General features: G+C 45.3%; 1 protein-coding gene and 1 pseudogene across 2 annotated transcripts in view; both read left to right on the forward strand.

The window, feature by feature from the left end:
- LOC147894805 (putative 1-acyl-sn-glycerol-3-phosphate acyltransferase 5) overlaps positions 1-12,343 on the forward strand; it is a 73,770-nt gene extending 61,427 nt beyond the window's left edge. Inside the window, exon 3 of one of the 2 annotated variants that reach the window (XM_087384393.1) lies at positions 11,323-12,343. In XM_087384393.1, coding sequence (XP_087240519.1) covers positions 11,323-11,738 — 416 coding nt within the window. In that variant the 3' untranslated portion in view covers positions 11,739-12,343. The remainder of the gene's footprint in view (positions 1-11,322) is intronic. The other variant, XM_087384392.1, reaches the window with a different exon arrangement.
- Positions 2,999-4,663, forward strand: LOC147894807 (uncharacterized; annotated as a pseudogene).
- Positions 12,344-13,780: the final 1,437 nt, after the last annotated feature.

Consider the following 13,780-nt stretch of genomic DNA (forward strand, 5'->3'; position numbering starts at 1 on the left):
CACCCTGCTAAGCTGAGAGTCTTCTCACTCAGCCTCTTGGGCAGCAGCCCATTCCAAGTGCAATGAATTCAGCGTTGAACAGCCCGTGCAAGAATATCTTGCAGCCCATGGTTGTCAAGCAGCCCGTACACCATCAGGGAATCACTTCCGTATAGCCCGTGCAATGGAAGCTGGCTCCTTCCATACAGCCGTTCCAATGACCATGACTCACAGTGTACGGACTGTCCGTACGGTCATACGGCAGCCTAAATCCTTTGTGTGCGGGTCTATAACCATAGCCGAATTCTGTACAACAGCTGTACTACTCATCGTGGAGCTCCTGGCGTCGTCTTTTCTTTCCTGTTCCTCCATTCTCTCAAGCTTACTTCTTTCCTGTGTGTCCATTACTTCTCTCAAGCTCTCACGCCATTTTTCCAGCCCATCGGACATCCCACGTTGATCCAAGGCCTTCCTCTCTTTTTTGGTTTGCATGGGCATGCCACATGGCAGCCCATGTCTTGGTTTGCCCCAAGGGCTTTAATTTGCCTCTAGACCCCCTCTAGTGGGACCTTTTTAAAGATCCCACCAATGACCAACTTGAATTCCTAAGGTTCTTTGGGCCCCTCTTGGCCCTAGACCTGTCATTTACCCCCAAGGTACAATTCCCTAGGGGTAAAACTTGCACATCCACACCCCGTGGCCTTGCCCCTTAGTTTTCCAAGGTCCTGTCCCACACAAGTTCAAACTCACACCCTTGTGACAGGGAGCCACTGGCACTTTGGCAAGTACCACAGTGCCTTATCATTTTGATCGTTTTGCACCTCGAGCAGCCCCGTCGAGGATTCCCTATGGTCTACATTCCATATGTCTTGCTCCAGAAGGCGGTCACATAGATTTGGCAGCAGCCTGGGACTCCAATGGAGGGAGGTTGGGCCCTGTGAACAGCAGAAGCGCTTCAATGGAGCAGCGAGGAGCTTCATTCCCAAGCTCTCCGCGGTTGGCACCTCCTTCATTAGTGGGAGAGCATGAGATAGGACTGGGCCTCCATTGATTCCCTCAAGGAGCAAGACTTAGGCTCTCAATGGCTTGCGGAGCGGTACAAGTGTGCACGGCTTGGCTTGGATAGGTCATAAGCCCAAGATTTCTCAAATGAGGACTTTTGGATGCTTGGCATGTGCACATGTGCCTTCTCGGACACGCACAAAGTTGGATGATAAAGCTGTCAAATGCATTTTTATTAGGTATAGCTCAGAGAGAGCAAGGCATTGACTTTGAGCAGACTTTAGCCCCCATTTCTAGGATCACCTACTATTAGGATTTTTATTGCCTTTGCTGCCTACTTTCAGGATTAAAGCAGGCACCCAATGCTTTGTATTCCAGGATACTTGCTCTTTTGCTTGGTCTTGGCTTTCAGAATAGTTCTACAAAGGCTACCCTTTACATTTGTAAGAGTGGGACAGATTTGCTGATTTTAGTACTCTACGTGGATGACATGCTTGTGACTGGGACACACGCTGAGCAAATTGACTTGCAGAAGACACTTGCTATGTCTAATCTTGGTGTTTTGCATTACTATCTGGGCATTTAATTTGCTAGCAGTGAGGGGGGTATTATGATGTCACAACCCAAGTATATTGGACAGCTTGTGCAACGTTTTCAGGTTGAGGATTGCAAGCCAGTATCCACACCATTAGAGCCTAGTTTTCACTTCTCATCTGAGGATGGGACATAGTTTCCAGAAATGCCGTTTTCGTGGCCCCGAAACGGAACATCATTTTTGTGCCGTTTGCATTTCTGGGGGGGCAGTTTTTGCCCCAAATGTTCTGGTCCCGCGTCGTTTTTTCTAGCGCCGTTTCCTGCGTGCTGCTCTTTGGACCTCGACCCTCTCGGCCCTCACCTCTCCTCTCAGCACTCACCTCTCAGCACTCCTCTTAGCCCTCCTCTCCTCTTAGCCCTCCTCTCAGCACTCAACTCACCTCTCAGCCCTCACCTCTCCTCTCAGCCCTCTCAGCCCCTTCTCTCCTCCCTCTCTCACCTTCTAAGTTCTCACCCTCTCAGCCCTTTTCTCTCAGCTTCTCCTCTCCTCCCCCTCTCAGCCTCTCACCCTCTCAGCCCTCTCGTCTCATCCCTCTCACCCTCTCCGCCCTCCCAGCCTCTCCTCTCAGCCCTCTCACCCTCTCCTCTCAGCCTCTCCTCTCCTCCTTGCTCTCCTTAGCCCTTTCCCTCTTCTCAAGTCTCCTTGCTCTCCTAAGTCCTCAGCACGGCTGGGACTCTGGATGCATTTTGGAAACATGTAGAGAAATTGGGGAGCTATGAGGGGTCTGGTGGTTCTAAGAAGTGGAAATGCAAATTCTATGAAATGGAGAAAACGGGACCATCTTGCCCATGTGCCAAGCAAAGATGTAGGGCCATGCCCCTATGTTCCTCAAGATGTTAAGGAGAGCCTTGAAGAATGGAGACGAAAGCGTTTGGGTGTTCCCAAAGATTCAAGTTCTGTGGAGCCAGCGAACGAGGAGGAAGGTAGTTCAAGTCAAGCACTGGGGGCAGCAAAGAGGGGCAGGGATACAGAGTCACAGAGTGGCCATTCCTCTATGTCGGCTATGCATGCAAAGAGGACTCCTTTGCCACAGGATGTATCATGAGCCACTCCTCCACTACCTAGAAATTTTGAACAAAGGGCTAGCATCCAATCTGAGTTTCAAAAGCAGGCAATGGCAAAGGCAACTAGGGAACTCACCCGATTTTCATACCGTGTGCCATTCCCTTTCATGTGGCCAAGACAAACCAATGGAAGAAGACCATGAGAGCCATGAGTCGCATTGGATGTGAGTGTGAAGGCCCTTCATCTTAAGCTTTGCGAGTATGTAAGCTCAAGCGGGAAAGAGCATGCATAGAAGTGCAACTAGAGCCCTTGAAGGGAACATGGAAGAAGTATGGCTGCACTATATTGTGTGACGGATGGTCAGATGTATGTAGGCAGAATGTGTACAATATTTTAGTGTCTTGCTGCAAAGGCACTATGTTTTTGAAAGCCATTGATGCCTCCCTCCCAGGTCTCACAGTTACTAGTCTATTTATTTGGGGTCATATACGGGAGGCAATCATGCAAATAGGGCCTAACAATGTTGTGCAAGTAGTGACAGACAATGGGAGCAATTGCAAGTCTATGGGCTCTATGCTAGAGGACGGGTTTCTAGGTATTGTATGGACCCCTTGTGCATCACATTGCCTCGACTTATTGATCGAGAACGTAGGTGAAATACAATGGGTTGATTCCATCTTTCGCACTGCACGAAGCATGGTAAAATTTGTGAAGAAGCAGCCAAAAGTTTTGAGCATGTTTCGGGCCTATAGCAATCTTAAGCTACTGCAGCTTGTAACCACCAGATTTGCATATTTGTTTATTGTGCTTAGGAGACTCTTGCAAGTTCGCAGGGAGTTGGTACGCACTGTGTACTCAGATGAGTGGATGCAGTAGGATGAGAGAGAGAGCCCTAAGGCAAGAGCTTTTATGCGTGTTATCATGAGAGAGGACTGGTGGGTAGAGGTTGAGGGTTTGATCAAAACTCTTAATCCGATCTATACAATCTTGTGCATTACAAACATGGACGGGAGCACTCTTGGTCTTTAATATGAGTACATTGACAAGATTGGAGAGTCTCTCAACAAGCAACAATACTTGAGAGGAGAGCAATAAGTCTGTGTATGTTTTAACTTTTTTCTTATATGTAATTTTTATTTCCCTCGAGTCTTGACTCTTGAGTCTTCATGCTTTACTTTGGCCTTGACTCTTGACTCTTGTTTTTTGTCCATGGTTTGTTCTCTAAAGGATTGAGCAGATCAAGGCTATATGGAATAAGCGATGGGATTGGTTTCACAGACCAATTCATGCAGTAGCACATGTATTGCATCCTCTATGGCGAAGTGAGGAGCAATATGAGAACACAGAGCTTGATGATGGCTTCATGACTTACATCAAGGCGGTGACCCATGGTGATGTATATATGCAGGGCCGTATAGAGGATGATCTCTTGGCCTTCCGCAACCATATGGGGAGCTTTGGTCGAGAGACAACAAAGCTCCGAGAGACTCAGCTATAGCCTGTCTCATGGTGGGAGAAGTATGGGAATTGTGATCCCACACTGGTAATTTACTAGTAACTACCCATACACTCAAGTTTCAGCTACATACATAATGCATCATGCAACATAGTATAGTGTGTGCTCTCAGGATTGTAGTTTCGGTCCATGTGAGAGGAACTGGAGCACTTGGGCACTCTTCCATACAAAAAAGAGAAATAGGTTGAGTACCCCTCAGCTCGAGAGGTTGATATTTTGTCATTGCAACCTCCAGCTCCTTGAAAGGAATGCCAAGAATCCGGAGCCTTCTCAGGTGAATGTGGACAAGTCACAAGATCGACATTGAGAAGGTGAAGTTCATTCCAGAGATCCCACAGGAAGAGCGCGATATGTACTCCTTACTTTATGAGGAGTTGACATCATCGACCCGTACCACTCGCTCTTCCACCCGCTCTCAGAGGCTGAGATCGGGGGCCGTATCCATTGCTTCCACTTTAGTAGGGCCAGAGGAGCAGGATTCTCGTTGTGATTCTTCATCTGAGGTTGACACTCAAGAGTCAGAGGAGGCAGATGATATCATGGATGCTGATGATGTTGAGGAGTGATTCTTGGAGGCTGGAGCATGCATGATGCTTGTCAGATTTTTGGATCTGATATATCATATGGATCATGTTTTGTATTGGCTATAGCATAGACTATAGTACTTATTTTTAGGATTTTTTCGTGTCACATGTGACATGGATCATGTTTTGTATTCACTTTTATGAGGCTTCAGCCGAGGCCCCAAACTATTTGTCATTTATGTTAGAAATGACCCAACAAAGGGTACGCACAGTGGAAGACTGATAGTAATGCCTAGGCGCTCACACAGTGTGATGTGGTGTGTGGAATCACAAACTTCTTAACTTGTGTGCATAGATGTGCAAGCCAGTAAATAGACAATGCTCAGAGACAAATATAGAAGCAACACTTTATATTTCCATCCGTCCAGAAACTAGCATTGGATACAATACCAAAAGGTCCTTCTACTACAAGCCTGACACTTCTAGATCTCTGAGCCTGCGTGCTCCACCTCGAGCATATGTAGACTCTCTGTCTAGATCCCTTCCACCTTGCTGTCCGGAAGCCAGCCTAGGTGGGCAGCCATTCCAGCTCAGTCTGCAGCTTCTCCTAGGTCACCTTGTCCTCTTGAATGTAGGCCTAAGGCTCCCCCTTTGCTGCTCCTGTCTGCTGTCCTGAGGGCTGCTCCAAGTGATGTGGAATGAGGGCATGGAAGCCCTCCTTTTATAGGGCACAAGGCCCCCTTGAATGGACCGACCAGCCAGCCTCATCCTGGCCGACCAGTCTGCTTGCTGGCTGACCTGGTTGGCTGGTCCAACCAGCCCTTTATAAGGGCCTTTGGCAGCCCCTTTTGGGCTGCTGCCTTTGCCCATTCCTGCGCGTATTGCAGGCCTTATTCCTGCCCATAGACCCCCGCCATGCAGCTGTACTGCAGCCGTACAGTTGTGCCACCTGTCCGCCACTATTTGGGGCCTGTTCTGGCCCGTACAAACAGCCCTTGAGGTGCCTTTGACAGGCTGATGTGCTGTCCTTTCCGCGTGAGGTGCTGCCCATGTGGCAGCGTCCTCCCTTTTCTTTTATTCCTAGGTTCACACACCCCCCCCCCCCCCAATGCTGTCTGCATATGGGGGTTTACAGATGGGGAGGTGACCATTCCAACACCCCCTCTCACCGACACATCCAGGCCCATTGCCAACATGTCGATGACGATGCTCCAGTAACTCCTTGGTCGTAGTCCTTTGGAACATTTCGATGTCAAAATCTTTTCCTGGCTTTTCATCTAGTGGCTCTTGCTCCACTAGGTCTGGTTCTGCTTGTGCACACCATCCTGGTACACAGGTCCATCTTTGGTAGCACCTCCTGGCTCCACCTCCTTCAGTCACGTTCCCGCCTTCGAACTCGAGCAATCTAGCCATCACGATCTTCTAGTTGTCCCCCTCACAATGAGTGAACAACCTGGAGTCTTCCAGGCACCATATTCTGAGGGTTTGTTTCAAACCGCCCTTCCTTTGGCAAGGTCTGCAACTAATGAATATTTCCAGATAACCTGGACCATGAACTTTCGCTGAGTTCTCAAGCAGGTACTCTTCTGGCTTCAGTACTCTTTGTCCATCACCTTCTAGCAATCTGTGTCGGAGATTTGAAGAAGCACCAATACTTCCCCTTTTGCCTTCGAAGAAGGCCAATTCCTTTCAATCTCGTATCACCTGAGACAAACGAAAAGCAGAGTCTCTCCACAGCATGCTATAAAGGCTCAGTTGCAAAATATCAAGTACATACTAGAGTGTTGTACTGCCTATGTGCTTGCTCTGAAAGCAAACCCTGTAGCTCATCAAGGCACCCACGAAAAGCCTGTGTAATCCTGTACTATCCCCTTCTGAAGTACAACATCCATCTGACAATGAGACCCTAGGGCCCTCCATGGAATCCACCCTTGTGTTAGTGTCAACAGCCATGCACTTGGAAGGTACCAAGCACTCCATGTTGTCCTTCACCTCGGTAACACTTGGTGATGTCACGAGGAACAACTCTTCGATTAGCACATTTGCTTTAGCCTCTCCCTCTGAATCTGAGTCAGACTCCTTCCTTTTGTATTTCTGATCGGCCTTTTTCTTTCTGTAGTCCTTTGCAAAATGTCCTGGCGTATCACAGTGGAAGCACTTCTTCTTGGAAGTGTCTTCGTCATCAGAGTCGTCTTTCTTGGACTTGCCACTGTTAGGCTTGCCCTTTCCTTTGCCAGCGTCATAACAAAGCTCTTGAAACGCCGAGGTAGCCTTCTCAGTACTATCAAGGCAAAATGGCATGAGTCTATCTTCTGACCAACTGCCGCCAGTTGAACCCTTACCACCTTGACCTTCGTCAAGTGGTTATGTACCGTATCTCCTTCTTCCATATCAAGATTGTAGAGTTGATGCTGAAGAAGAAAAATGTGAGAGGTGTTGTTAGTCTCGTATAGATCCTTCAGAATGACCCAGGCCTCTACTGACGTCTCGGCCATCCGGATATGTGGAAGAACAAAGTCCATTGTAGTCCCTATGATTAATGCCAGGGCATGGGCATCTCTGTCTTCCCAAGCTTCGAGCTCCTCTTTGTCTACTGTCATGACTATCTTCCCTTGCCTGTCCACCATGTCCTCCGGCTTTGCCTCCACTCCCATCGTCATCTTCCACAACTTCCGAGCCACTAAATGGCTCTGGATTTTCACCTTCCATATCGGGTAGTTGGTCCCGTCTAGTTTCCCAGACTCTCCGAAGTTAGGGATAGTGAATGAGAGAAAACTGGGGGAGGAGGAAGGGAGAGCAGGGGTTGAAGAGGCTGTGGAGGTCCACATCTCTGCTGTTATATCACATAGCAAAGTCAACCAAACTCAATTTTTAGTAGACCCGAACTCTGAACGCATTTGACTGAATCCGAGTCACCCTCCTTCTTGCAAGGGCACAATCCTCCAGTCATAAAGTCGATTCCCAAGAGCGTCTGAATCAGGGTTGTCCTTCAGCAAGGTTATGCATGGATTCACTGATAGTGATTGGGCTGGTTGTTTCGACACCCATGTGTCACATAGTGGCACCTCTTTCATGCTTGGTACTTCATGCATCTCTTAGTTCAACAAGAAGACTATAGTTGCTACTTCTAGGTGTGAGGCTGAGTTTAGAGGTACAATGGAGTGTGTTTGGCTCCGGAAGTTACTTGCAGATCTTCATGCATGTCAAACTGCTCCTACCGTTATCTTCATAGATAGTCAAGTGCTTTGGCTGTTGCACGGAATCCTGTTTTCCATGTCCGCACAAAGTATATTGAGGTTCCCTATCACTATGTCAGACAGATTATCATCAAGTGATCTTTAGTTGTCTTATGTTCCCATTGAAGACAACTTGGCAGATATTTTTACGAAGGTTGTTCCTCAACCCAAGTTTGAAGCTTTTTGGCTTAGCACCTTTTGTGACTTGATATGTTATCTTGTGTACAGTCATAGGTTGCTATATTTTACTAGAGGATGAACATGTGCAACCATGACATTAGTTCTTCAGGGTCATCAAAACAGCAAAAAGAATAGGAGGCAACCAAAAGAGTGAGGGATGAGGATGAGTTGCATGCAATCAACCTTCGAGTGCTACCTTTGTAAAGTGCAACCTTGTAGCCCACAAGGTGTACCCATCTCCTTGACATTTGAGGTATTTTGAGATGTGTCCAAGATACTTCAGCCCATACCATGGAGGGGGGTTTGTAGGCCATTCTATGGGCTATCCATAGGTGCCACTCATTCCTCAATCCTAAGCCCTTAGACGAAGGCACGCTCTTCAGGAGTGGGAGAGAGCAATTTGTCGCAACCTAGCATCCATAGAGACTCAAAGAGGGGGTCCAGGCTCCTAGTGGCTTTCTCACCGATATGAAAGTGAGCGGCTAGATCTTCAAGCTATGAAGGTTTGCCAGACCGAATTCTCATACCAGTCCTCTCGGGGTAGATGGGTTCAGTAGGGGATAGGATGACCGGGCAGTTCTTCCAGACCACAAGGCCATGGTTAGCAGGGAACCATCTCCAGTGGTTGTGGGATGCACAGGGAGAGATGAATACGGACCCTCAAGAGATCGTGGAGCTGACCACAGACTTCTACCGGCAAATATTTCAGTACGAGAAGCCGCCCGCAACTCTTATAGCCTGAGAGACAGTTTGGGAGCACGTTCCGGCAGTAGTCACGCAGAGCTTGAGCAGACGACCAGAGTCTGCATTCACACGAGGAGCTCTAGGAGGCCCTTGAGCAGAGATTGGATTTGCCTGATCCCAAAGGGGGGGGGATAGTTCGGACATTCACCAGTGGAGGCCGATCACTTTACTTGATACCGCTTACAAGATCTTGGCCAAGGTCTCGAGCCTGCGGTAGTCGAGGCCCCACCTACCTGCTATCATCCACGACACATATGTGTTTTGCTTTCAAGCACAATTTCTTGGACAATATCTTCACCTTTTGGGAGTTGGCGGATTGAGCCAGGGAGGAGTCACAGTCTCTTGCCATCCTTCTTTGGATTTCAAGAAGGCATATGACAGAGTGGAGGTGTCCTTCTTGGATGGCATTATGCAAAGACTGAGCTTCTCAAAGAGGTGGATCCAAGGGGTTTCAAGTCTTTGTGGAAGAAGTTCCATCCAAGTGATCATTAGAGGGCACACACACAAGGCCTTCTCTCTTTCTTGCTCGGTTAGGCAGGGCTGCCCCCTTCCTCTTCCTTTTTGTAGCAGAGGCACTAGGTTATATATTTGCACTCTCATGCGCTAGGCCTCACAGGGATGACCCGATTCGACAGGAGGAGTTGATGGACTCTGAGTTTGCAGACGATACAGCCCTGTACGTGGAGGGTTCAGCAGCAACCTCGAGATGGTCAGAGGGGCCTTGGCTATCTATTGTGAGGCTTTCGGCGCTCAGATCAACTGAAGCAAATCTATTGGCTTCTTCACATGCACACAGGAGATTCAGGAGGTCTGAGACTAAGGGGACGATTTTGGTTTATCTGACCTCAGTGCTTGAAAAAGTATTCCAAATCTTCTTGGCAACCAAAACATGCGCCATCATATAGGCCCACATGGGGTGATTTGTGCCATCAAGTTTGTCCTCAGCCCCAAGCATCCCAAACAAATCATCCTTACTGCCAGTCAGAGTGCTGAAATGCAAGGCAAAAGCACCAACTGACAATTCAAAGAGAGGAGGGCAACCTCTCAAAACCAAAAGGCAAATTTCTGCTCAAGATTTAAAGCTTTTCACTGCAAATGCTTGGCTGTCTCAAGGTGTACCTGCTGCAAAGAGATTCCCAAAAGGCAACATGAGGCCTTCCAAGGCAACACGAGGCCTTTCCACAATGCCAATGAAGCAAAGAAAGGACTGTTTTGCAGAAAATAAAAGGAACCAACGCAGTAGAGCCTTACCAAGTGATGTAGACAAAAAATGCAGCAAAGAAAATGCTCCAAATGCGAGCACAAGTAGTCACCCCATACCAAGAATGAGTGACACCTATGGAGAGCCCATAGAATGGCCTACACAATGAAAGGGCCTGAATATCACTGAAGTGGAATCTTTAGAGATAATTATCATATGCCAAGTTCAAAGAACTAGGCACATTCACCTATCGAGTTTAGATTTAACATTCATCATGGATTTGTATCCACCTTACCTTTAACCTCAATTTGAGGCCTATTGAATACAAGAGTTTCTATTTCTGAATGGGCTGCATCTAACTGCTCTAGGGTGATGTGAATAATTCTGAAGTATGATCTGTTAACCGTTCACAGATGATGCCTTAGTAGTTGCAAGAGACAACATGTTAGACATGCTTTAGACATGGGTGTCTGACGTGTCTTAAAGTTATAGATACTTAAGAGACGCCATTTTATATATAATTTTAAATATTAAAAGAAACATATAGAAAAGTTATAGCTTTAAATAGTTAATTAAAAAAACATATAGAAAAGTATACAAGTATATAGCTTTGGACCTTGGTAACAACTTACTAGCATAGCTAGCTGCTAGAAGTACACTTAGCATTTGTAGTTCAGAGTCAAGACTCAAGACTCAAAAGTCGAGACTCAACCCTGAACCGGTTTGCAGGCTCAAGTCCAATTTCCAAAGTAAAAAATTTAGGGGCTTTTTAGTATTTTATTGCAAGCATGTCTAAACGTGTCTTGTAGGAGAGTATGTGTCTGATGTATCTAACGAACAACCTGGTGCCTTACAAGATCAGATAGGAGTTGCTTGTAGTGGTTAAAAGAAAAGGAAAAAGATTTTAAAAATGTATAGCAAAATACACTGCTTCTTTGGCTTTCCTGATACCGGGCTGGACTTTTCAGTTGGAGAAGAGATCAGTATGGTAGAACACAAACAAGATGAACTGGGATTGCAGTTCTTTTTTAAGCATTAAAAAATCCAGGAGTTCCTGCAACCAATTTGATTACAGTTATGGTTGGGCGGGGGGCGGGGGGGATGGAGATCTAAAAACAGGTTTGGGTGGATTGTGGGACACTTTAATCAAAAGTGATTCCTGTTTGCTCTCAGAACATCTAGGTGTGGAGTACTAAAAGTAAATTATACTGAATGGATTCCTTGGCATCTCTCATCTTTTCTCGCATAACTTTTGTATTCTCAGAACAGTAAAGCGTAGCTGAATGTGCATGCTTGAATTCAAAGTACTGAGTAATGGTGCTAAATGAATTTCTTGACAGTTTATGATCTCACCATTGGTTATAGAAAACGATGTCCTCTTTTTATAGACAATGCTTTTGGCACGGATCCAACGGAGGTGCACATTCATATTGAGCGGATACCTATCTCAGACATCCCTCTCACAGAAGGTGAAACATCTACATGGCTTGTCGAGAAATTTTCCAAGAAAGATCAACTACTCACACATTTTTATAGAGAGGGAACCTTCCCAGACAGTGGGATAGAAGTAGAACTGAGCATGGTCACAGGCCTCATGAATTTTTTGGTGGTTGTATTGTCCACGTGTGTGCTTATAAGGTTCTTTTTTTTTTCATTCCTTTGGGTCAAAGTATATGTTGCTGTCAGCTGTGTGTACCTGGCTGCTGCAACTTACTTCAATCACAAGCCGTCGCCTATCTTTGGGGATTGGATGTAAGAGATTTCCTATAGATAAGATGTCCCCTTTGAAATCCTTATCTAGTGCTTCTGGTTAGGGCAAACATATTCATGCCACACCTAACTATGTTTGAAGCCATACATTGGTTGGTAACGTTTTATCTGGTGCAGGTGCTTTTCAAAGTTTTAACAATTAGTACTATCTACCAGAGCACTGTTGTAAACAAGGGAAGATTGAAAAAGGCTTGACATGCTTTATGGTTGACTCCTTTTAAGTTTCTATATTCCTCTTCTGTTTTTTTGAGCTTTGGAGGAGGGGCCATGGCTGCAATGGTATGAGGGTGCTTTAGCAGACTGTGCTGACTTCAAAATGAATCACCTGGTTGGTATTTTCTTTATCACATGTCACTCGAGATCTTGAAGGCAAATTCAAGTGATCAATTATTCTCTACAGCAATATCATTGTAGCTTTGATATTTGGACTCAGCTCAACAGAACTTTACAAGTGTGCTTCTCGGAAACGATTGCACTCCTTTACGGTTAGCATGTTGTTTGCAATCTCCTACAGAATTGTGACATGGGGAAAATGAGGCTTTGATGTTTCCTATTGTAAAAAGCATGTTTGAAAAAAATGTGGTTGGTTTTCTCTTATATGAAAGTGCACCTTGAGTCACAGAAAATAGTTTCCCTTTTGAACCTGTCTCCTTATATTCTCTTATCTTCAAAACCATGGTGGAATGATGATGATGTTATTCTTTGAAATATTGGTTTTTAAATAGAAAGGTTTGTAAATGCTAATGCATGAATGAATTCCTTTTGATAGTCCATGTGTGAGTGGGTGGCCTTTTTTTTGGGTGAAAGCTTGCAGTACTTCTGCAATCAGTGTTATTAGAAGTATAAAAAGCTAAAATGTTGGGGATAAGGTTATCGTAACTAGTACTAAATATATCTTTATGGAAGTGACATAATCTAAAATTTTGTCAATTTTATGTCACTCTCAATATATCCATGACATAGTAGGAATGTTCTTTTATGGAATGCTTGCATTTAAATTAAATTCCAAAATCATTTTGCTTTGGTATTTACTATAAGCCTTTTTTGTTGTTAAATAAAAGGATTTATCATTTTGATTTATGTCAAACATGTCATGTGTCATGATACTCATGGGCCCTTGATGTGATAACATTGGGGATTTATAGCATGAGCTGCATGACTCGTCTACGACGGGATTGAAGGTTGGGATCTAAGGTTGCGGTCTGAAGGTTGGGATCTAAGGTTGCCTTGAAATCGATCTTAAGGTTGGGATCTAAGGTTATGTTTAATTTCAAGGAACTTAATGAGCTCGGCGGTCTACCTACATAGGATCACCAAATGGGTCCAAGCTTTAGAACAGACGTCCGCAAGCTTTGGCTTGTTTAATAGATTTCTCACATCATAAATCTCCTCTTGCAGGTAGACATTGGATCTTGCAAACTTAAGTCGAAGAGCCTTGGTTAGAAAAAGAATCAACTTATAGGTGCATTGAAACTTTACAGATAACCTAATATATGCACACAATTTTAAGGGCAAACAATGACGAACTATATTTATGAATCCTCCAATTTATGAAAGATCTTAACAACCATGTTAAGGTATGCATCATCGGAAATTATTAATGGTGACTTGCCATCCAGCTCTAGTGCACATGCTTCAAGTTGCTTTTGGAAGTTGCTTAGGCGATCGTGCTTTACCTACATTCTACTTCCTTCTCCACTCATCCAAGGCCAAACCAAAGTCGTTGCAACCTTGCAACATAGAGCCCTCCTGTTAAGTCAATTAAACTATAAGCTTGAGTGGGCTTGTGCCTCATCCTCTCTTGCATGGACTCTTCCCTAATTGTTGCATCTACATCCTCCTCACTTTTTGTCACTTGCTTGTTTGCCTCCTATCTTCTTGTTCAGTAATAATTTCTAAGTCATTATTGGGATTCTGCTAAGGTCCAAACTTCCTTTTGATGTGCCCACCATCTTTGTAGGATCTCCTTTCTTCTTTCTTTTGTTCTTTGTCAGTGGCAATCATCCCCTTCACTTGCACAATTCTTTC

The sequence above is a fragment of the Dipteris shenzhenensis genome, chromosome 14, assembly GCF_047967505.1.
Source record: "Dipteris shenzhenensis isolate YYH24624 ecotype China chromosome 14, Dip_SZ_1.0, whole genome shotgun sequence".
In the NCBI taxonomy this organism is placed as follows: domain Eukaryota; kingdom Viridiplantae; phylum Streptophyta; class Polypodiopsida; order Gleicheniales; family Dipteridaceae; genus Dipteris; species Dipteris shenzhenensis.